This window comes from Cinclus cinclus, chromosome 2 (assembly GCF_963662255.1).
Source record: "Cinclus cinclus chromosome 2, bCinCin1.1, whole genome shotgun sequence".
Taxonomy (NCBI): Eukaryota; Metazoa; Chordata; class Aves; order Passeriformes; family Cinclidae; genus Cinclus; species Cinclus cinclus.
Window position 1 is genome coordinate 86,317,303 of NC_085047.1, and position 25,071 is coordinate 86,342,373.

Genomic DNA, 25,071 nt, shown 5'->3' on the forward strand with positions numbered 1-25,071 from the left:
ACAGTATGGACCAATGCTTTAACAGGGTGAGTTTTTAGTGCACTTAAAAGCTTTCAAACTGGAAAAGCTATTTTTCTGGCTGAGGCAGATTTTTGTCTATTAAATATTTTCTTTGACTTGTCCCCATGACTCCATTTCTCCTTTTTTTTGTTTCCTCCAGACATACATGCCAAAACAAATCTCAGAGCCCTCATCAGCCCTGCACTGCAGGGAGAAGTCTGGATAAGATCCCCAGCATAGCCAGTAAACCCAATGTGATAAGCGGGTAACTGTCACTGTCACCCAAGGGTATCCTGGGTACCCATTGCTGTCCTCTTGGAGGGAAGGACTGAGCATCAGAGTCAAGTTTCTGCAGCAGTAAAGTAGGGCAGATGGATAAAGGAAAACATTTTAATAACTATGCATTATTAATATCACTAGCATGCTATTAAATCACCCATACAACAGGCATTTAATGAAGGGAAATATGTTGTTTGAACATTGTGTAATTGTCAAACTGACTCATCTGGCATGCTTTGCTTCTTGAGCTATGACAGTTTCGTGAAGTTGCCAGCAGAGCTGAAAAGGTTGGCATTTCACTGTGGAGATTCAGAATCATCTTGCAGCTGAAGGTACGAAGTCATGTTGGAGACAGCTAAATGCAGTCTGCTTTTTTGTGACAAATCTTTATATTGTCTTCATCTGTCTACCTGTTGGTTTCCCACTCTCTAAAGGCATTGTAACATTTTCTTCCCCTCGACACTTTATCTTTTTAGGGTATAGACAAAGCACAATTATTTCAGACACAAGATATTGTTTTAAGTGGAACCTTTTTTCAGATTTAATAGTGCATTGTTAAAAGGCTAGTCACAAAACCCTTTGTATCTGCAATTTAACTTTAATTTGAAATTCAACTTTGAAGGAATCAATATTTAGCAGGTTTCTGCAGTTTGGCTAGGTCTGCTTATGTAAGGAAAACAAGCTTTTTCATGGCTGCATTTAGACTAAGAATGAATTTCCTGAGGTTTTAAGAAAGTGGAAGAAATAGGATTTATGTATAGGATATTAAACATTTTCCTAGCAAGACGAGTCCTGAAGAAATGAAATACATTCCGTAGAATCCATGAGTATATAAATACCCAAGTTATCACCATGAAACTCTTGACAAGTTTCAAACTTTCAGAAAGACCTATGAAGGTATTTTGACTTCTTAAGAAGTCAGCAGTTTTTTTCCAAGAAAACAGTAAACTAAAGCTATCTTGGCAAAATCAAAAAGTGAAGTCAGTTTGTTATCGAATTAAAGCCCTTCTTTTTTTTTTCTTTTCCTGTTTTTTTTTTTTTCATTTTGATATGACATAATATGGCAGAAGAGTTGAGCAAGAAGTGGATTTTAGTCCTCCATTGTATCTCAAGCATAATATAATACTCTTCTGAAGCACAGTAAATTATTAGAACATGGGACTGGGCTCCATGTTAAGCACTATGTAGTAGCAAGTCATCTGCCTTGAGTGAAAGCAGCAAGTTTTGCTTTATTTTATGGGGGCTTATCTTTAGAAATAGTCATGGCAAGTAAAATGTACATTGTAGTAGAAGTAGAACTTGTTGTTCAACAGAAATAATGTGACTGACATGAACGGAATTTAGCCCTGGCCTTTACTATCCAACAGTTTCGTAAAATACTCTGGGGAACTTGTGTGCAATCAGTGAATCTCTCCAGTGTTTATCAGCCAGAGTCAGTTGTCCAGATCAGTGGTGCACAAGGTGCAAGTCTGGGACACCTGCCGAGGTACCAGATAAAAAATTATACATTTTTAATGTATGCCTTCAGAATATTAAAAAAGTGCCCCCAGTTGCTTTTTGTGTATGACCCAGCCTTGTTGCTGTGCATGGAGGGATAATGACAACACCACAGAAGTCAATATTTCAGGGAGATTAGGCACTGAAAAGCCTCATCTCATTGCAGTCTGCCTAGGCATGGAGCTTTTAATCCCTCTTGTTACTGGAACAGCTTTAATGCCCAGCAGTTCTCTAAGTGGGAAGTAAGAAACACCAAGTCAGGCACATCAGATAACTACTGCACGAAGGTCTGGGCCAGTTCAATGTTTGACCATATTTTGATCTTGTTTCTTGTGTCTTACCAGTGATGCAGAAATCCAGTGTAAGAGAAAAATTAAATGTAGTGGTGGAGATTTTTTTTTTTCATGGACTTTTACCAGAAAAAAGGGCAAACTGTGCACTGTAAAAGCAACACTATTAGCTTTAACTTCTGCCTAACTGCAGCTTCTCTTAGCTGCTAATACATGAGAACATCATCACAGTTTGTGTTTCAATTCCTGCCAAAATGTGACTATCAGCACTGAAAAGAGTAAAACTTTGATCATCGTGAAATCTTACATTAAATTTGTGCTTCTTTGTAACCACTGAAAGCAGTCACACAACTGTGTTTACATATTTGTTCTTTCATTTACCAAAAGGTATTTTCACATCAAAACAGCATCATCAGCTGTAATATACAGTGTATATCTGCCCTTCCATTTCACAGGGAAGAGATGGAGCAGTTTGATTTATTAATAAACCAAAGGGATTTTGTCATAAATCAGAATTCATCAGCTTTTTTTCCTTATGTAAACTACTATTCTAATTGGATTTTCACTCCCAGATATTATCTGGGTAAAGACCATATTCACTTATTTCAAGTTAATTGTAACAGAACACAAATATACAGACAGATTTAATGATAAAGGACTTTTAGTTCCAAAACTGAGTCATAAATGAAATCAACAAACAAAGGAGAGAGAAAGACAATATTGCATGGTACTGATGGGGAGATCGGGTACATTTAGTCCTCTCTGAGCTTGACAAGATCTTTCTTTTTTTGTGAAGACTTTAGAAGCCTCTAGGTTTAAGTACTTTTTTTCTTTTTTATCTTTATTTGTGAAACATAAACATTGGTGGCAGGTTTTCTTAGCAGAAAGGGAATTCAGCTGTCCTAGCTGCTCTAGAAGAAATTGTCCTACCACACTCTCTCTGCTGAGTTTAGCAGCTGTACAAAACCTATATTTACTTACATTGAGTTTTATTATTAGGTATCTCTAAGATTCCTTCACATTCATTAAAGATGTTAGGATTTGTTTCTTTTCTTTTTTAACACCACTGAATGCAAATTTGTGCTAAACTAAATGTATTATATATTTCTTTTTATAATAAGGAGAAAAGAGATGTTTCCCATTCCATCCAATTTATAAATGCAGTTTAAGCTACAGTGGTAAATGTTTGTAGAATTTTTTTCCAATACCTTTTATTTTTTTTCTTCTGTCAAGGAACATACTGGGGCAAGGAAGGAAAATATCATCCTTTGGGACAGTAGAGCAGGTGTTATTTCTTGCTAAAGCTCAGGTTCTTGACTGCCAACATTGATGTAATTTGGGGAGTCTGATTCTTTGCAAAGCAGTCTCTATTCAGAGCTGTCTTTTGGTTTTATTCCTTTTTTTCTCCCCTTGTTTACAAGCTGAATTCTGAAAGTCAAAATTTTTCTTTCCTCCAGTGGGCTGTAGCTGTCTCTAAGTGACAGCCCATTTTTACAGTTCTCTTTATCATCTCATGTTTCTTGAAAATACAGAAAAGGTTTTCAAAATCTCAGGCGTGGGTGGTTTGAATTGTCACCTATATAGTGTCTCTCTTTCTTCCAGGTGTAACCAGCAGAAAAAAGAAGGGTGTTGGTTTTCATGCTAACTTACCCTCTAGTTTCTTTTATCTCTTCCTCAAAATCTGGTTTATTTCACCTGAGTAGAGTCAACATCAAAAAATCCCAGAGAAACCTGTGTGTTTCAGAGAAACTGGCAATAAGATCGTGTCTGTCCTGTGATTACTGGTAGTCAGTCAACCATTCTCATAAGTTTATTCTAAAAAGTAGTGGTTGGAGTCTCCAGCAGCTGAGCAGAACCATTATAAAACGTAACATATGAAGTGCTGTCACTACTGAAAGCTTAATAATATGATAATTAGTTCTTTTATTCAAATGGCATTCAAAGCAGCTTTATTAAAGTAGTCCTCATTGATTGAGATAAACAGCCTTCTCTGCAGCACCAGGATCAGATATGTCTGCTTTCAGTGTGTAGTTTGATCTGGCAAAGAAAGGAGATCCCTGATTTTTATTTAACAAAATAAAGCAATTTTGCTGTGATACAGTGTTTTTTCTCGTACACAAAAAGGTGTTAACTATAGGTAAACTTAAATAGTCAGCAACAATACCAGCTTCAGAATAATGAGCTAGACAAGAAGGTTTTTAAAGTGATAATTAATAAAAAATTATTCTGCTCTATGTGTGTAATTTACTGTAGATTAATTTATCTCTGTTGGTATAAAGCAATTAAGAAGTCTTGCTAATATTTCAAAAGCTCATATTAGCTTTTTGATGATTGGCAGTGTATTGACTTATACTGTCCTAGATTTTCACTGGCTTCGCTGAACATGAAGGATAATGATAATATTTCAGATTTTGAGATTTCTAGGTAAATTTCATTTTTCCACTGCAGATCAAATTCATTTGGCATCTTCCAGTTGCAGAACAGAAGTCATCTTTGTAAGGGAGATTATGGGAGGCATCTTTGTTTTTTTTCCCCAGGTGCCTTTGATTTTTCAGTGCCACAGGTCTGCATCTTTGCTTTCATTGCCTTTGGAAAAAAAATGGACTTTATTACATTACAAAAACTAGAAAGGAAAATTATTTTGGATATAATTTTCAAGTCTTTGCTCTAAATAATGAACACTCTTATTATTCCAGGACTCAGAATTTGACCCCTTGAAGTTCACCAGTGTGATTGAATGTGAGAAGCCAAACAATGACTTAAGTAGGTTTCGAGGTTACATGTGAGTATTTCATATAGTATCCTTCAGTATACACTTATTTTCTCTAACGCAGAATAAAATAAATGCTTGTTTTCTTTGGGCTGTCTTCTCTAAGTTGCATCATCGTCACATCTAAATAGGGCTGTATATTTAAGGTTCTTTTAGAGGATCCTCACTTCAGGGTGAGATGGGAACCTCCTGTTTCCATTCCTTAGGATGGCTTTATTTGCTACCTTCAATCAGCTTACACTGCAGAAATGAATGTATGAAGCACTGCAGTTACAGGCACTCTTCTCCTCTTCCTCCATGGATCAACAAACCCCATCTGGAAATGGGAAGAAATAGAAAATAAGTACAAGAGAGGCAACAAAGAAACACGATCTGTTATACACTTTCATGAAGATGCGTCTGCTGGATGTTTCTTTTAATATATGTGTCATTGAGGAAAATCAGAAGGCAAAACTGGTATTTCTCCAGCCATGGTGCTGTTCCTTTCTTCTCATTCAGATAAAATGAAATGATTGGCTCACATGATAGATATGCTTTGTGCATTACCACATCACCTATGCCCACTTGACTTAATTCTAAACAAACAGATGAGCACAGGGTGCTCATCTCTAGCCAATCAGTCCTGCTCAGAAACAAATTAGGGTTTTAGGGTGTGCAAAGCACTTTGCTTATTATGTAGCCTGGTCTGTAGTGTAAAGGTATGTTGCTTGCAGTGGCTTAGGAGATGCAGTCTTGTATGACTTATTTTTCTACAGTCTCTTAACCACATGGAGAGTGAGAGCCCAGGATACATAATTTTTGCCAAAATTTTAATGATGAAAGTTAAATTAGCACTAATTCTGTTTCAAATACAATGATTTACCACCCATGTTGATTAGGAGTGATAAGCAGTATTAAATTGTGTAAATGTCACAAGGTAAATTGCTGGAGCTCAGGTAGTTTTTTATAGTGATGCCATTTACCACCAGAGTTACTACTCTCAGATGTCACAGATCGTGTAGGACGTACTGTCAACTGGTGTAAATCAGGACAGTTTCTTTGAAACTGCATCAAGTTGTAGTGTGGGAAAATGTGCTCCTTTATTTAGCAGCACAAAGCCCTACAGTTCATGTGAAGAAAAAAGTTTAGTATTAGACTACTGCATGAGGGTGTGTAATAGAGAGCTTGCTCTACTGCAGACATGCCATTTCCAGATACGGAAATGGAAAGCTTGGCAGCTTTTCTAGTACATTTTATGTGTGAATCTTAGTCCCCAAAAATTGAACAGAAAGATAGAAAATATGCATACATTTTTTCTTCCATTATATATTTACTGCATGTGGAAAAGGTCTGTGGCATGTAAGATACAGAACCATTTGAATTACATAGCAGAAAACAAGGTAATATCTTTTTGATGGCTATTGTTTAGTATTGATAATACTTAATCTTCTTTATATTTTATAGTGTCACAAATTATGTGAATATGTTTTGACAAAAATTTTGAATCTGGCAGAAAACATCAGGTGATTTCCAGCTCTCATCAGTAATGTTCCAAGAGATTTACAGCTAAAGGATATGGGCTATTAGAATTAGAGAGTGGGGACCAACCCCTCAACAAATAAATTCTCAGTCCCGTAACTTATCACAGAAGAAGGCTTTTCCCCCCACTTTTTAGAGTTCCTTCATTAGTATAATGGAATCAGGAGTCTATTTTAAATCACACATTAACAAGATGAATAGCAATTAACACATCTGCATTGAAACATGTCCTTGTCAGATCAAACTCACATCTTAATTCTTGTTCAAAATTTTACCAGTAGTTGCTGCTTGAAATAATGGATCAGATAGCTACCAGCCAATAATAGCTCAACTGAAAAGAAATTATACCAAAATATTTAAATAGGAATCCCATGAAATAATAGACTTTCAACAGATCCACATGTAAAAGTAATGAAACATTGCTACCAAACTTTCCTTGACATTTTGACCACTTAGTAGGTTTCCAGTTTTGATTCTGATTTCTTTTTCCTGTATGAAATGTAGTCTTTGGTTTTAATGTCTCTGCTGACAAATCTTTCAGAAAATAGAAATATTTGTATATGTATGCTGTAAACATGTAAAAAATTCTGTTCCCCACAGTTTTCCTGAAACAAAATCACTATAGGTAGCCAATGTAGCACAGGCAGTCCAGGATAAAAGGAGACGTGATATTAAAAAAAAAAAACAACAAGGTTACGCAAAATTCATTAAGATGGTCCTAGCCCTATCCTATATCTGAAAAAATATAGCATACACAATACTGCATCTGAATTCTTCATCTATGTTGTCACAATCTGCATTGAACACACCAGATGCACAGGCATATTACCAGTTCTGTTCAGGTCCTTGCTTTAATTCTCTTTTGCAGTTTCTGCACCCCCAAACAACCCAAGCACATTCCCTCACTTCTGTTTCTCCTATAAAAATATTCTGTGTAAGAAGAACAGAACAAAACCTAACATGCCCCCTTCCCATATGTGTCTAGCCAGATTATGTAGAGCATGCATGGCAAACATTCAAAAATCCAATTCCTGGTTCCAAAAATAGCAATATTTACTTCAAAATCTTGCTTGTACCTTTTTGTGTGTATATGGGCAAGGGAAAAAGAGAAGTGGTAATTGGGATCCTGACTTTTCAGCTTTTTGAAAATAATAATTTTATTCTTAGACAAGAACATAAAATTTTATCTTATCATACCAAAATAAGTATAGCTTGGAATTGTAAGAAGAGGAAGAAAGAGATGAATACATGTGTGTAATTATGTTTCAAAGGTTGTCATAAGGTAACAAACCCAAATTAATATAAAATCATGTTACAATTTTTTTTTAAGAAAAAACAACTATAAATCTGTTGTTATCTCTCTTTAATGTACTATAGTAACAGCTCCACTCCTGGAATACAAAACCAAAACAACCTAGATTAATTTTCATCAGCTGAGAGTCAGGAAGTTTCTGACTGATGATGTTCACTGAGACCATGTTTAAGATTGTTGAATATTTTCTTTGGGAGTGTCAAACCTTGGAAAGTAATGCCAGCTCTACCATTTCCTTTGTAAGACACTTGATAAACCAAAAAGTGAAGGAAAATACTCTCTTTTGAATACAGTTATAATTGGTCACCTTGTTATTTAATGCTGGTAGATACATAGCAAATTAAAACACAATAGAAAGCTGAAGTGAACTACCATCAGGGTAATTTTTGCATTGCTGTGTTAAACCAAAGGCTTTCTTCTCTATAAACACTTTCAGAGTGCTGTAGCATAGTAGCAGTTAACTGCAAATGATCTGCCCAGTTCTCCTAATTTGTGGTGCATTTGTAATTTAGATGTGAAGATAACCACATTTTTGCAGTGTCATCCATGTGAGAAATTGCAGAGAAAAAGAGCATTGCACCTGCACTTGCCTGTGTGTTTCCTCACAGCTTAGCCTTTGCATTCCAAGCATTTAAGTGGCTCCAGCCAGACACTGTCGTAAAGAATGACAGAGAAAATTTTCCTTCTTTACCTGTAGCTTACACTGGCCAGAATCCAGATAGGGGAAAAACAGACTGTTCAGCCTTTAAAGCAAGCGTAAGGTTTATAACTCTGCAGGGCTAGAAATGGGAACTAGGCTGTCTCTCAACCCAGACTCAAAGTTTAAAATTGGCAGGTTTGTTATCACAGTGAGCAGTTTTATCCAAATCTAGTATTCATTATTTTTAAATCCAGACCTGTATGTCTGTAGTTTTTTCTTCCTTTTATCATCAGTGGCTGACTGTTTTGTGTATGTTGTGTTACTGAGTCACTGGGAGTGACTGTAGGCAAGAGGCAAATGAGTTTCCTCCAGCCTCTGCTGGCTTCTTTCTTCCAGATTTTGATTTCATCCATGTTTTCTTAAGGTCTGATGAGCAGCAGTTGAGTTTTCTGACTTAATTTGGATACGGAAAAGTAAAAAGCAGTAACAAATGCATGTAAGGATGAGATGTGGTTAGAAGGCTCAGTTTGTGGGTGAGGGCAGTAGATTGGGGTTTTAGCACCTAGGGGTTAACTTCAGATGTTGCACAATTGTTATGGAGTTGTTTGTAAGTTAAGATAGTAAGAACAAATATATAATTGTATAGAACAAATACGGAAGTAATTGTATATGAAGTCTGCCATGTGCAATATACCTGGCACAGTCCACTGTTAACTGTGAAGTGTAAAAAAGTGTATAGTTATAAAACTATAAGCCAGAGCAAGTACCACTTAAGTAGGTTTATCTATCTCTGAAAAGTCCCATTTATTTACAGGAATCATATGGAGATTTTATTGGAAATTCAAACATTCTCATGATTTATAAGAAAGCCTAATGTAGAATTTAGCCTTAAAAATCAGAGGAGTGACAGAATCCTGGTAGCCATGTAATTTCAACAGTATGGAATCATTAAGAAATTATTTCCATCGTTTAAGCACAGACAAATTGACACCTACTGACATTCTGCCAGAGGGAAGTTGGGCAGCCCCCAAACTGATGCTGTTTTGGCAAAAGGTGAGACACTGGGTTAAGGAGGTTTGCAAAAAAGAACAGAAGTAAAGGCTCTGTTCTTTTATCTGAGGGAGGATGGGCTGAGCAGGGGAAGTTCTCTCCTGACTAAAAAACCACCTTTGGCTTTTGTGTCAGAATTGCAAATTTGATGTTATCTACTTCTTTATTTCGTCGTTTCTGGTCCCAAGTCAGATATTATCACTGCTGCTGCTGCTACCTCAGCAGTCAAACCCAATGCTTTTTCTCCATCCCTGCAGAGAAAAGCTAAGCATGCTTGTCAAAATAACCAATACTTTTAATATATATGTATATATTTTTAGCAGAAGGTGTGTATAATATGTTGTGCTGATCTAAAAGAGGCTGTGTATGTGTGTGTATATATACACAGGTATATTCTGCTCACTACAAGCATTGTCTATTGAAGTTACATAGCATAACCAGCATCACAGACTAATCGGCAAGTAGTCCTATGAGACTGGGACAAGTACAAAGAACTCACCAACAAGAACATTTTCTTCTTACAAATCTCTGGGTATTTGGTATAGTTCCTACGCCTGAGATCCGAGAAGTATGTACTTAAATTACAATTTTGGTCCTCACTTAGAAAAAGAGAAGAATCGAACTGGGAAAAGCATGAATGTATAACCCAGATGTGAAGGCTTAGAAAATAGTTAGCAAATAAAAAGAACTCCACCTTTACGTAAAAGGGACAATTTTAAGCCAGTTTGCAGATTTCAGGGGGCATAGGATTTTAAGTGCTCAATTCCAGGTAGATATAAAATTTGGTGTTGCAGCATCACAATGCTAATTTTAATGTGGTGTATTGAAAGTGTGATAGTATACTGAAAGTGAGGACATTTAAACAATTCAGACTTGCTTTAGTCTTCTATGAGGCATTAGGGTACTTCATTTGATAAAATGAAATTTTATTCATTTGAAAGTGGTTTTAAATTATTATTTGGTTTGTCTTTTTTACATAACAAAAAATCTTATACCATTTTAATTGCTATTATTGTTTAGCATTTCCCTGTTAATTCTCGTAAGGCTATTTTCTGTATTTCTCTGTCAGCTGAAATTTCAGTCAGTCCATGCACAGCAGTTAATAAGTTGTAGTAGAAATGTGACTTCATTCCATTTTTCTCCTGTGTTTTGGTGCTAGTCAACAAGAATCCTCAGTGTGCAGGCCATTCTTAGATGGTGAGAGAGTTTCTGAAAATAATTTCTCTTGTTCTCACTGATGAATGCATGGCATATTTTTCCTTTTCTTTTCACTCAACTAATGTGTATTATCCCTGGCACATCTTGCTTAGTATCACTGCTTCTGAAGCACAGTCATTTCCCAATTTCACCAAATCTCTTTCCAGCATTTCTTTAGTAAGCACATGCGAATAGTGGGTTAATTATATCCACTACGCAGCTGCTTTTAGGTGGACTGGATTAACTGTGATTGCTCAGTCAGTTTACACATGCACAGGAAGTCCAGTGCATTTTCCAAGCATTAGCTAGGCTGCACACATGCTGTCGATTTGGCCCACGTATCTCTAGTGAGCATTTGTCCAGGACATTTGTGTATCCAACAGCAACTGGTACTGCTCCAGCTGGGCTGCTGCATGTTGGGGATCCTTGGGTAAGTAAACTCAGTTTTCAAAATCCAACAGAGAAGCTTTCCACAAGGAAGATCTACTGAAATATTTTGCCATCAAATTGAAAAAAACTTCTTAAACTTTAAAGATGTTTCCTGGGCTTGTTATACTGCAAGTATGATTTAACAAGCTAAATGTTTTGACATGCTGTGTTTTGTTCTGTTTTTAAATTTTCTTTAGTATTCATGAAAGTGGAAAAAAGGATGGACTGTTCAAAGAGAACCTTTTGTTACGTGGATGTACCATTAGAAATACAGAAGAAGTTGCAGGAATAGTAATCTACGCAGGTAAGAGCTGGTTTTCTGTCTTACAGGGCATACCACCTTCTAATAGTTTTCTTAAAATAATAGCAACATTTCATATGACACATTTGCTGCAATTCTTTCTGCAGGGCATGAGACCAAAGCATTGTTAAATAATAATGGACCACGTTACAAGCGCAGTAAGCTTGAAAGACAGATGAATATTGATGTCCTTTGGTGTGTCCTCATACTTCTAATCATGTGTTTGTTTTCTGCCATTGGTAAGTGCTCTTTACTAGTAGAAACTTAAGTATTGCATTGTCTTGAGATTCATGCACTTAGCTTTATCAAAAACTTACATGTCTGCCGACACATTAAATCCATAAAGCTGTCTCCATACTTATTTTTGTCAAAAATCAAAATGTCTTGATACACAAGCTGATCTAAATATCTTCTTAATCTCAATCAAATATATTCTATTAGTACCAGAGATCTGAAGGCTTGTATTATACTACCCGGGATAATGTCCAAAAATATCAAGCCCAAAAAAGCCCTCAGTTCATATGTAGTCCCTTCAAAATTACAGGTGGTAGAGTGCAACATGGCGTTAATCAGTCAGTAGAGTTATTTATGAGCAGAGAATAAACATTATCAGCACAGTGGTATTACCCAGTACTACTTATTAAATTGAGGGCACACTGCACAACATGGACTCACTGTCCCTAGGGCTGCAGCTTTAACTTAGAACAAATAAGAACAATCTGCATAAATCCTAGCAGAATACTCTTTAGACTTCTGGGAGTGTTTAAGGAAACACTGCAGGTCATGTTATGTCTCTTCAGGCCTTTTTTGCATTCATTTGTGAGAAAGAATGGAGTTTTACATTTGGCACCACAATTGATTTTTTTGTATGGCATGTGAAATCCATATCCTTAATATTTGTGTGTTCTGTAATGTTTGCATGTGAGTCATATGACATAAACACCAAAATGTTTCTTAACAACCGTGCTGTAGTTTAATAACAATCTTATGCCACTTTAATACATCCCTGTGTGCCTTTTTCCAGGTATTGTTAAGTGCTTAAAGATGAGTATTTCCAGCTGTGAATCAGCCAGCTTATTTGTTTCCACTGAGTTCATGACACGCTGTTTCAGTGCTGGAGAGCCCAGTGCCCAGGGCTGAAGTGTGGTGGTGAGGCTTCATGGCAGGAGCTACTGCCTGCAGCTGTCCCCTCTGCCACTGCCCCCGCGGTGTCCCCCGGGAAGCAGCATGGTGTGCCTTGTGAGTGGCTTCAGTGTGGCTGGGGCTCTCCAGAGGTGTGGACCTGAACAGGTGGAGGTGGCACTCAGTAGGTGACAGATGCGCCTTCCCTTCTGTCCACTCTGCTACAAGGCTGGAAGCCACCAGCAGAGGGCCTGAGCAAACTGCTCGAGGCGCTGACAGCCACAAACAGCTGGAAAGAAGAAATTTGCTCGAGCCCCTGGAGTTGCCTGATGCTTTGTAGAAGTCAGACCATTTTTGCACTTGCTGTCAATAAAATATAACTGGAGATATGACATGTAATTCTTTTGAAAATCTAAGGGTATTCATAAAACAAACCTTAATGTAGGTCATTCTCAGTGTGGAGCATTCTATTTTTGCTCTAAAGAATAAAAATATATACATCACTAAAGACCTCATGCATGTGATCTCATATTGGTAGTACAGGGACAAAATAATATGCTTACTTAGATGCTTTTATTTTTTAAGCATTCAATACTGGATTTATGTATCAAGATGTAAAGGGTCTTGTCAAAGGTGGTTTACAGAAGATTACTTTTAAAGTAGACCTTTTTTCTGATTTTCAGTATACGGTGATTTTTTTTAATGCTTTTTTGTTGCAGAAGAATTCTTCCTTGTTTTTTATGCCTTAAAAACATCAGGTGTATCATTTTAGGGATTTTGGTGTCATTTTCCCAAAACAATAACAATCTTACATTTATTTAGTTATAGGCACAATCAATTATTAAAAAAAAAAACAAAAGCATTTTGAGCATGACCTAGAATTTCTTTTGTTTTTCATTCCTCAGCTTCAATGCTGTTGTCTCCATTGATACTGTTATTTCATTAGTTCTGTGCATGTGGTGGATATGATTCACAGAGTAAAATTAAAGTCTCTTCTAAAGCTAGTTTACTGGTAGCTGACTGGTGCTATATCTAGTACAGTCAGAGGAGTTCTTTCATTTTAACACACAGCGTATCATTGAAATTAATTTTCTGAAGAGGTGTAGTTTTCTTTGGTGATTACAGAAAACAGTCTAAACTACTAATTTAGACTAGCCAGCTCACTTTATTTAGATAAAGTTATGTGAAATGAGTTTTGCATGGCTTAAGGACAGCCAAAGTTCTTTCTCAAACTCCCAGTCCCAAGGCAGAAAAAGACGTGGGTTTGGGGCATTTTTCAGAAGTCATGGAGAATATTTGAAAACAAATACCAATTTCTCACATAACTCTTGAGAACAAAATCATACCATAACCATTTTTCCTTGGAGTTAATTTGCTTTTTTCTCTCTTCCAATTCTTCTGCAGGTCATGGTCTATGGGTATGGCAATATGGTGAAAAGAAGAAACCAATTTTTGATGTTCCAGGGCCCGATGGCAAATATTTGTCACCTGTTTTGGCCTCAGTGTATTTATTTCTGACCATGATCATAGTGTTCCAGGTAATCAAGTTGTACATGCTGTCACCTCTGTTCCCAGTTGGCTGCAGTAAAGTTTCATATATGCAATATGTGTAGTGCTCATTTTACCACTGAGGCATGTAAGAAGCTAATCAAGCACTCAACAGATCCCAGAGGGCTGTAATCAGTAGCACAGGGTCTATTTGGAGGCCTGTCAGTAGTGATGTCCCCCAAGGTTCAATACTGGGCCCAGTGTTGTTTAACTTATTCACCAATAACGTGTATGAAGGGGCAGATGCCTCCTCAGAAAGTTCACTGACACCAAGCTGGGACAAGTGGCCAATACCCCAGAGGGCTGTGCAGCCCTTCAGAAGAACCTTGGCAGGCTGGAGGGATGCTCAGAGGAGGACTGCCTGAAATTCAACAAAGGCAAGTGCAGGGTCCTGCACCTGGGGAGGAACAGCCCCATGAATCAGAAAACAGCCTTTAGTCTTCCTGTCTACACGCTGTGGAGCAATGCCTCAAAGACTGAGGATGCCAGTACAATGTTGTGGTATGAAAATAAATTTTTTGTTTTCTAACAGCTTTTTAGATATATTCCTCTTAGCAAAACCATATGTCAGGCAGGTAACAAACTGTATTAAAAGTTGGTTAGTCCTGAGGAAAAATATCTTGAATAGGGAAGGTGGTTAAGTTCAGAGAAGTAAAAGAGCCTCATGTCACTGAGATATGTGGAAGTTTGCCTAGTGAGACACTGGAGGAGGTTGCTTTACTGGAGGCAGCAACTTGTTTCTAAAAGGGAATGGAAAAGACTGTAAAAATAATTTTTACCCTAAGGGATTGGGTTATGGTATTGGTTAAGAAAATTCACCAGAGAATTCTTTAAACACCTACATCTCACTGTAGTTTCTGTTTAAATGACCACATTTGCCACTTACAGACGTGCTATATTTTCTCACTTGTATCTAATTCAGAAAACTAAACACTGTAAGCAGTCAGGAATTTTTATCCTGAAAAAAAAATCTGCAGAGAAAAATTCAGGTACAATTTAGGTATATTATGTATTATATTATGACAGTCCTCAAGAAACAGTTGAAAGTCTTTTCATGTCTCCTTCTTAGCACTTCCAGAATGTCATCATCATTCAAATAAGTTGCAGTAAAAAAGCCAAGGCCAAAGATAATGTTCCTGTGGAGAGATTAACATTTCTCATTTTGTTTCTTGTATTCCTGCAAAGTGAATTTGTAAACAGTCTATTATTTATGCAGAACAGTATTCTGATTGTATGGTCTGGTTTGGGTTGGAATTTTTTTTTTCTTTTCCTTCCCCAGCTAGTTTAAAGCTCAGTTTATTAGCTTATTTATTGCTTCTTTCCATGTTTTGATAATCAGTTTTCTGGACATAATAATGCATTTCACCTCTGCAATTCACCATAGGTTTTCCTCATCTCAGTAAATAAACTCTTTAAACACGATAATAACTTGAGATGTTTAAAGTACTTCCTTATGTTCCAGTCTAGTACCAAGCTAACTAGCTTTAATAATTCATTGTGTTCTTGCTTCTGTTTTCTCATAATTCTCTTTCCTTTTGTGCATTCTAGGTTCTGATTCCAATTTCTTTGTATGTATCTATTGAAATAGTTAAAATCTGCCAAGTATACTTTATTCATCAAGATAAAGATTTATATGATGAAGAAACAGACTCTCAGCTGCAGTGCCGAGCTTTAAATATCACAGAAGACTTGGGTCAGGTGCAGTTTATCTTTTCAGACAAGACTGGGACACTTACTGAAAACAAGATGGTTTTCCGAAGATGTACTGTTTCTGGAATAGAGTATTCCCATGATGATAACGGTGAGCTCCTGGCCACTTTTCTATCTAACAGTTGTACTTCAGGCAAACTGAAGTAGTCATAAAAGTTGCCATAATCTTAAATCAAAAAGGGAAACAAAGGAAGTTTAACAGCTGTTTTCAGATCAATGTAATTCAATGGCTGTGTTCAGCTAGCTATGACAACCTTACCAGAGTGTTCTGTAATATCTACAGTGTGTTGTCAAGACATTTAAAGCTTTTAGCTTTATCTCCTGATGTAATAAAGCACTTGAGCACATGGTCAAAGTAAGAAAATGGAATGGTGCTGCTGGTATCACACTTGTTTGGTGTGTTTGAAGTATACAGTGTAAAATAATGCTTTTATGCATCCGGCCAGATTAGTGTCTGATTGAACACCTGCAATGAGATTATCCTTTTGTACAGAGAAATAAATGCAGACAAAGATGCCAGTTTTCATATTAACAAGAAACATGATCTTATGGAATTGCATATTTTGTTACCTTGGTCAGATTCTTTTCAGTGCTCCTGTGTGAAAAGTGTTGGTGCCAGGTATGTTTGCTCTATGAACACTGCAGTTGAGAGAATATCCACAAGAACCAGCCTCTTAAAACAATAGAAAATTACTGGTTTTCACAAGGCAGTGTGAGAGTTGTCCTCCCTGTGTTGCTTCTTCATCCTTTTAAAATTATGATTTCCTATTTTATGATATTTGTAGTTTGTGTTATTTTTCTCTAACATACTATCATTATCATTTTTGAAAGAACAGATCTTAACTCTTCAAATCATATTTTGTATTCAGGAAAATATTGATAGCTACAGTATCCCTGTTTGCAAAAAAAAAGTTTCCTATTCTACCAGCACATAAAGGTCTCTGATTAGGAAGTTTTCTCAAAGAACACTACAGAATTTCAGCTTACAAATAAGGTACAGGCTAAGGTAAAGAATCAAAATAGACTGGGAACTTTAAAACATGCTTTAGAAAGTTGATAAGATCTTAAATTGGAAAAATATGTTTTGAAGTAGTGGAAGTGTACTGTTCTTTTTTTTCTCCTACTTTAAAGTAGTACTGAGACCTTAGATTTAAGGCACTTCATTTTAAGAAACTAGATTTTTGGGTAGTGTTATAAGTGTTACGGAAAGGACTTTGGGAGAACCTGTGACTTCCTACCTCTGTACGGTAGGTAAGAAAGAGAAAAGAATAGAACTTGGAGTGTGTTGCTGGACTCCTAAATCTGCTTGTGACACTGTAATTATTCATTATTTTTTGTTTCTTCTCTGCCACTGGTTGTTTGCTTGTTTAAACTGATTTCAGAGTGTATTCTGTTCCTTGCAAGAATGATGTTATTGCCAATTAAAACAATGCAGTAACAGTGCAGGTATTTTTATGAGCTTGATATCATCAGATGATATGTCGGCTAAACTCAGGCCCCTGAGTTTAAATGCTGAATGTTGAGATCTTTTTTCTTCAAATGTAGTGAATTTAACAGAAATACATGTTTTTGCACGCTTTCCTCTTATGATTTCATATTGCAACATAAAAGTGAAAGAAAACAGAGTGAATGTCACTACAAGAAAGAATGTCAGATACATAAACTGATAGTTTTTTTCACTCATTCTTTTCACCCGTGGCTTTGTTTGAGTTTCATTGTAACTCCATTCAGTATAAAATTTCTGACAAATATAATTTTTAAATTGACACAGAATTTTACACAGCATTTTATTCTTTTGGTTTTTTTCCCTCTAGGGAAAATAGATCTTTCTCTATAGTTCTTTATACAAATTGTGATAATTTCTATTTAGTTTCTTCTCTATAATCAGTAATTATTATCAATAAATACTATTCTTCATTCAAGTATTTTGTTAGCTCTGTTCTGCAGTTTGATCTTATAACCATCTATTATCTTTTTTGCTGCTGAAGCCTTCTTGTTTAGATATGATAAAATGTCTAACACAGCTCTTTCTAGTTTTATGGTGTGCATGAACAGCATTTCATTGCTGTGTGCTTACTTGCAAATGATTTGTCAGCCACTTCTCTGTACCTTATACCAGAGTATCTGAATTTCCTGCATATGTTATAACTGATGCCATCCTGCTCTGCACATCAGGTTTTGTTGAAAATTACATGAAATAGAAAATTCTAAAATCTTTCACTTAGGAGGTGATCTGAGTCTGCCATATATACTAGAAAATCAAGTAAAATGCATTTGCCTTTTTTTATCTGTTTCAAAGATGACACTATATCTTCACATATCAAAGGTTTTTTTTCATGCACAGTGATTTATTGCTTGGAATCAAACTTTGAGTAGCATTTTTTATGAAGAAACTAATTTAAAAGTATTGTACATGGGTCATAATGCACAAGCTGCAGATAACAGGTCATTTTCCACTGTAAAAGTAGATGTCTAAGGATGGAAATAACCTTGCTCTGAGCTCTTTGACTTAAGTTTGTTGTTCTGCTGTGGTGGGGTAGCAGTGCCTGTCATTCCAGTTGTTTGACCCTGCTCATGATAAGATCCTGTTTTCAGATTTGGATAGCTGTACAAAACTTCTAACTATTTGGTTCAAATTTATCATGCTAGATATTTACCTCAGGCATAAATTTTAGGAGAGGAATTTCAGTTATAACTGTACCATGCAGCCATATCCAAGAACAAGGCTAAGATATAGCAGACATTTTTTTCCCATGGCAAGATTTTCTGGCAAATTTTCCACTGAAGTCGTTTGGAGGCCCTATATTCTTGGGCTAAGCTGTGCACATGCACAGAGCAGAAAGGTTATGTCTACACTGGAAAATTGAGGTCTGAAATTTCATAACTTTTGAACTTTTGTTTTCTTTAAAAGCATTTTTTTCTGCATAATCTAGGACTACTTTATATCTGTTAATTACTCAAGCAGCAGATTGTGAATAGCCATCATAAATTTTCTCTATGCTGCTTTCTAAGCTCTTTTCCCTAAAATTTATTCAGTTATGACAAATTATCCCATTCTTTTCTCTTCTACAGGGATTGTTATTATGCTGCATTTGACATGGTCGTATCTCAGTTCCTTGTACTCAGAGAGTGCATTAAGCAATGCACATTGAGTTCCATGACATGTAGATTGGTCTTTCTTCTTCTTCCTCTCCCTGTACATGCAATGCACAATTTTTGGGAGGTTGGGAGCTACTTGAAAGTGTATGCTATGCTGTGTTCAGTTTGGCTTATTTAAGGTGGCACATCTTTTTCTTGAGTGGTGGGAGTAGCCTTTTTTCCCTTGGAAATTCCTAACACGAAGCTGTATAAATTCCCCATGTGAAAGGTGACCTTTATGATTATGAGGGAGAGTTCTGTTTTGCATCAGATATGGGCACGTTAATTATGATTTTCATCACAGAGGTTTATGCAGACCTTGCAGGGTTGAAACAAATATTATATTTAAATTTACATTATATATAAAAACTGAAACCCTGAGTGAGACTCAATACGTTTTTGGGTACGGGAAACAAGTTTTCATGAATGTTCTGGAGAAAACATTTTCCTCCAGAATTCTCTATAAGCTCTAAGTTTCTTATGACGTGGATGGTGCTTTGCCCAGAAGTATTGCATTGTTTTAGTCTAGACAAGAGGTGACAAAAACATGAATAATAGTGGGCAATAAATTGCACTTGTGTGGGAGAGAATCAGCTGGAGTTAGTACAAAATATTACTCTTGGGTACTGCTATGCAAAAGCTTAGCACTGAAGAAGAATCCAGGAATGTAGGGAAAATTGTGAGCATACTTAATAATAGTTCCACGATGGAAGTGCTATGAAATACTCATCGCTGTTGAGGTCATTTACAGTATTTTGGTTGTGGATTATCCACTGATTTGGATCAAACTATGGGAATTTGCACTGAACATTTGGGCCCTGTGGAGACTGTATTGACAAGGATGAGATACTAGTTACCTAATTGCTGTTATTTGCATGGCAGATAGTAATTTACTAAGTTTATAGTTACAGGAGAAAATTAAACATTTTTGGGATGTAATTTCTCAGATCTTTTTTAGACATCTGTGATGGTTCTCTAATATGTGCCTATTTCTCTGTGGTGTAGACTTCTCTGTACAGACAAAGAGAATTCCCACTCACATCTGTATGACTTACCTTCTCCAAAGGCCCTTCTTGACTGGCAGTGTTAATTCAGGAGCAGGGTATGTCATGGACCACTCCCTGTAGAAAAATGATTTTCGCATTCATAAATGTCCTGGGTATTTATAGAATACCCATTGGCACTAAACTCTGGTTAAATCCCAGAATTATTCTTCCAATGAGTACTACATTCTAGCCCAAAGGATTCTTAGCACAAAAAAGAGGAAAAAATGTGTTGTTTCTCTATATGTCTTGAGTGCCATAGCAGCACTCTTCCATTCAGGATAGGAGACAGCTTCTAATGATTCTTAGAACTGGCCATGCCCCAAGTCTGCCTGCTAATCCCAGAGACAGTAGGTGCTCAAAAGCTGACTGTGCTTCTGAAAGTCTTTGCATGATTTAGCTGCAACCAGATGGTCTTGGCCTGACATTTTTTGAAGTTGTTTTCCAAATGTTGCATTAATCACCCTCTTGCCTATGGGATATGATCTCTGTTTTTCTAGTTTTAGCTGCCCATTGTATGAAGCTGTTGACAAAACACAAATTGAATCTCCATGAATACAACCACACAGATCTGAAAAATCTGAATTTTTCATTCTTTGAATTCCTCCCCCTTCCTTCAAATGACTGAAAAAACTGTAGACAGCATAGAATAAGAGAAGTTTGTGGAAGTGAAGGTAGATGGTAAAACCTCGGTGATTTTTCTTTAACAAAGTTTCTTAGTCACTAAATCAGAGAGAATGAGTTTCTGCTATCCAGTTTTTCTTGATGAAGGTTGGCTAGCAATTAATTTTCACAGGAAAATACATTATGTTAAAAAAAATATTTTCCTAGTTTGGGGGGCTGTTTTGTAGTGGAATGTTCTTGCCCTTTCTGTGTGTAGTCATGAGAACATAGCCTGCATAGTCCAGCCATATTAGAGGTTTATTTTTTTAAGGCATAGAAATTGAAAAATGTTTTCCATAAATGTAGTGGTTGCTTCCAAAGGGATTTGTTATCTGCCACCTTTAAAATCTGTCAAGCTTCAGAAGTCAGGGTAGTCCATCTAGTCTTTCCTGGAAAGCTGAAAGCCTTTAGCAGAACTGGGTGCTTCAGGCATTCTGTGTAGCTTTTTTGTAGTTTCTCTTTACCTTCCTTATTGGTTTTTGAAAATTTTAAATTGGTAACTGAGGAGAGAACCAGTATGAGCAGGTGCAGAACTCAGTACATAGGGAGTGACCCATTTCAAATCCTGTAAAAGACAGAATAACTCATACCTAGAGACAATCACTACCTTCCTCTAAGCACATAACCTACACCAACAATTTCTCTTAAAAATCTCAAGAAAAAGAGTTCTCTCAGTTTCTGAGTAAAGAGTTCGTAATAAAGGACTTAAGGTTATTAAGCCCCTGGGGATGCCAAGAGGATAGAGGGAGGGAAGTCTTGGTGTTTTCTTATCTCAAGACTTGCTCTTATGGGCAAGTTCTTGCAAAGTACATTAAGATTATGTTAGCACTCTTGTACAAATTTATAGCATTCTAGCTGCTTGACTGGATCTTATGTAGACGTTAGAGTGCACTTCAAAGCAAAATAAACTTGCACTTATAAAATAATAAGGAAATAAGGTGGTGTGATGGTGTAAGTGCTGCACATCTAGTTTTACTTTGTGACAGTTCAGTAATGAATGGTTTGAGGCAAAATGGAATTTTTCCATGGTGAAATAGTGCCCACACACTGACAGCTTAAGTATTCTGGTTCAGGGGGTCTGCATTTTTATGCTGCTTGAAAGGAAATTCTTTACGGGTTCCTAATCCCACATTTCATGTTAGTGGAACATCTGGTTGTGTGGCAGCAGTGTTTCTGTCAGCCTGCAAAATGGACTCCTTATCATAGAACATATATGCATGGAAGGTAAAACAGAAAAAAAAATCAAAATCAAAATTAAATTAGAGATAAGGGTTTTTGAAATAAAATAATTTATCTTTAAGAAGGTAAAGAATTTATCTTTTCAATACTTGGCAGCTAATACAGGAATTTTATTTATAGCTTACTGCTGTCTTCTGAAAAATAAAAGGGTTAATAGAATAAATATTAACTTCTGTTTCTTCTTTGTGCCATAAATATAAAGTGAAGAACAGCATAGTGAAATTGACTTTCATAAATTGCATTGCTGTGTTACCAAAGTTGTTTGTGTCTTTGCCCTTAATAAGAAACTAGATTGAAAAAAAAGATCAAGGCCATCAATTTTCAGTGCTGAAACTGAAAAGAATCCCACAACAATGTCTTTCAGGTTTTAATGTTCACAGGAAAAGGTTCTCAATTGGAGGGAGCTGAGTGGGTGGAGAGAACAGCATGTTCCCAGAGAAGCACGCACTGCACAGCTGTAGCAATGTGAACCTTAGCCATAGCATAACGATTGAACTGGGTTTCATTATTTCTTTAAAGTCCTTAATTCTTGCTGCATAATGTGTAAGACTGCACTTGAGAAAATGTTGAAAGGTGCTCAGGCTTGTTTTTTTGGTGTTGTTGTCAAGTTTCCCTTGGTATAAACTGAAATAACACCAATTGTATCAAAGGAATTGCATTTGATTTGGTTAAATGAGATTCTAGTCTTGTTCCTACTTTCCCTTTTCCTTCTTTTTCTCAGTGGCAAGGACAATTAAATGGATATGCTGAAATAAAACCTTTATAGGGAGCAAGAGATAGCTATTATTACATAGTCTAAAAAGAACCACGCTATCAGTGTAATGCTAATAAATAAACTGAGTGCTGCATTAGGAAACAGCTTTTGCTATGTTGAATAAAAAAAATGTATAGATGTAATGCAAGAAAGTAGAGCAATAAGGAATATAGGGATATGGTATGCAGGCATAACTTCATGTATTGTACATGAAATGCATTCTCTGCTTAACCATAGAGGTTTTTATACAGGGAATAAAATTTTATTCAGGATCTTTGAGGTCTTATATCTCAAGACGTATTTTCAGAGCAGAAGCCTAAAGTAGGTATGATTATTGAAGAAAATGTATTCTTGTAAGAAAACCTCTTCTTGGAAGGGACTTGGACCAGCTGAGTAGCACATTTGCAAAGCTGAAGTAATTGTAGCCAGTCCCTTCCCTGTCAAGGAATGTTACCTGTTAGGAGAAGAAACAGCACAGATTTGTCAGCCTGCCATTCAAATGTCCAGCATCTGTGGTGAAAAAATTATCCCTATGGCAAATCCAAACTTTTCCTATGCTTTTCCTGAAAGTGACTGTGTCCATGTGCTGCACTAGTTCTGCTTGAACCTGGTTTTGCTGCTGAGGGCTCTAGTGAAAATGAGGCACAAAAATGTTTTTCTTATGATTGATTTAAATATTAAATGTTGGTAAAGTGCAGAAAACCCTACTGCTGTGGCATCTTGAGCAATGTTCTTTCAGCCTGGGGTTAGCAGCATGTGACTAGGAGCCTGTGGAAGGTAATGAAGACAGAGGATGCACTGTCTGTCTGGGCACTGCCCCCACACAGGCCTCATCCCAAGGTGTGCACTCCATCATACCTCCCCAGATGTGCACTCCATCATACCTCCCCAGATGTGCACTCCATTATACCTCCCCAGTGGAGAGAAGGACAAAAGCTCTTCAGTGTGCTGCTCCATCCTGGTTCTTGAGGCATCAAATTAATATACTGTGATATCCACATGGCTCCATCCTGGAATCCTGGAATCCTTCCCAGAATCCTTCCCTCCTGGAATCTTTTATTCCTGGAATCCTTCCCTTCCCTTCCCTTCCCTTCCCTTCCCTTCCCTTCCCTTCCCTTCCCTTCCCTTCCCTTCCCTTCCCTTCCCTTCCCTTCCCTTCCCTTCCCTTCCCTTCCCTTCCCTTCCCTTCCCTTCCCTTCCCTTCCCTTCCCTTCCCTTCCCTTCCCTTCCCTTCCCTTCCCTTCCCTAAACTTCCCTTCCCTTCCCTTCCCTTCCCTAAACTTCCCTTCCCTTCCCTAAACTTCCCTTCCCTTCCCTTCCCTTCCCTTCCCTTCCCTTCCCTTCCCTTCCCTTCCCTTCCCTTCCCTAAACTTCCCTTCCCTTCCCTTCCCTAAACTTCCCTTCCCTTCCCTTCCCTTCCCTTCCCTTCCCTTCCCTTCCCTTCCCTTCCCTTCCCTTCCCTTCCCTTCCCTTCCCTTCCCTTCCCTTCCCTTCCCTTCCCTTCCCTTCCCTTCCCTTCCCTTCCCTTCCCTTCCCTTCCCTTCCCTTCCCTTCCCTTCCCTAAACTTCCCTAAACTTCCCTAAACTTCCCTAAACTTCCCTTCCCTAAACTTCCCTTCCCTAAACTTCCTTAAACTTCCCTTCCCTTCCCTAAACTTCCCTTCCCTAAACTTCCCTTCCCAAAACTTCCCAAAACTTCCCTTCCCTTCCTCCCTGGAATCCTTCCTTCCAAGGAACCTGTTTTTCTGGGGGAGCAGCAAGCACTCTGGCACAGTCTGGCTCTCCTCTTGATTCAGGATCTCTGCTTAGTGTATGCTGTAGTTCAGTTTGGACCCTCAGTGTAGACTGCTTCTGATATAGACAAACCTATAATCAGTTGAATTATATTCACACTACAGGGATCTGCATTTTCACTGGGAAAATACAAAGAAGCTTACAGAGCAGAAGAAAGTCAGAATTGGTGGGCAAGAGTGACTGGAGAGGTTAGAACTGCACTGGCCCAAATGCAAGAAATTGCAGAAAGCAGCGTTTGGAGGTGAAATGTACTTCATTTACTTGCAGCTCATTACCATGCAACAGAGGGACCAAGGAGACCAGTGACATCCTAATTCTTTGAGCTGTCCTGTAGGTTCTGTAATCAGAGAAATAGGCAAATACTGAAAGGATAAGGCAGCAGTGCTGCCTGTTCTCTTGGAAGCTGTGTGGCTCAAGGAGCTACATGGCAGTGAACATGCTGTTGCTCAACCCCTTTCCCACCATATAACATAGAGGAACATGTATCCCACCAAATAATGCTAATGAAGGAAACTCCCCAGTCATTCACCATTAGCCTGCATCAGCCTCAGGACCTGGGCTGCAGGGATCTATTTAAGCTGTGGGGCAGAAGTGAACCACAGTGTGTCCTGCAGTCTTTTGTGTCTCCAAATGTGCTATGGTCCCTTCTACATCCATGGTCTGTATTTTTTGCCAAGAGGAGCCAGAGTGCAGTGGAGAACACTGCATACTTGGGCACAGAGTTAGAGGAGTGACCAGGTGTGCAGTCACAGCCAGGACTGAGAAACTCCCATTTCC

The 25,071-nt window shown here is 37.5% G+C and overlaps 1 protein-coding gene across 1 annotated transcript in view; it reads left to right on the forward strand.

Annotated features, from left to right (window-relative positions):
• Nucleotides 1-25,071, forward strand: part of ATP10A (ATPase phospholipid transporting 10A (putative)) — a 110,342-nt gene that overhangs the window by 55,699 nt on the left and 29,572 nt on the right. Inside the window, exons 3-7 of the mRNA XM_062514949.1 lie at nt 4,763-4,848; nt 11,180-11,286; nt 11,391-11,522; nt 13,810-13,943; nt 15,502-15,754. Coding sequence (XP_062370933.1) covers nt 4,763-4,848; nt 11,180-11,286; nt 11,391-11,522; nt 13,810-13,943; nt 15,502-15,754 — 712 coding nt within the window. The remainder of the gene's footprint in view (nt 1-4,762; nt 4,849-11,179; nt 11,287-11,390; nt 11,523-13,809; nt 13,944-15,501; nt 15,755-25,071) is intronic.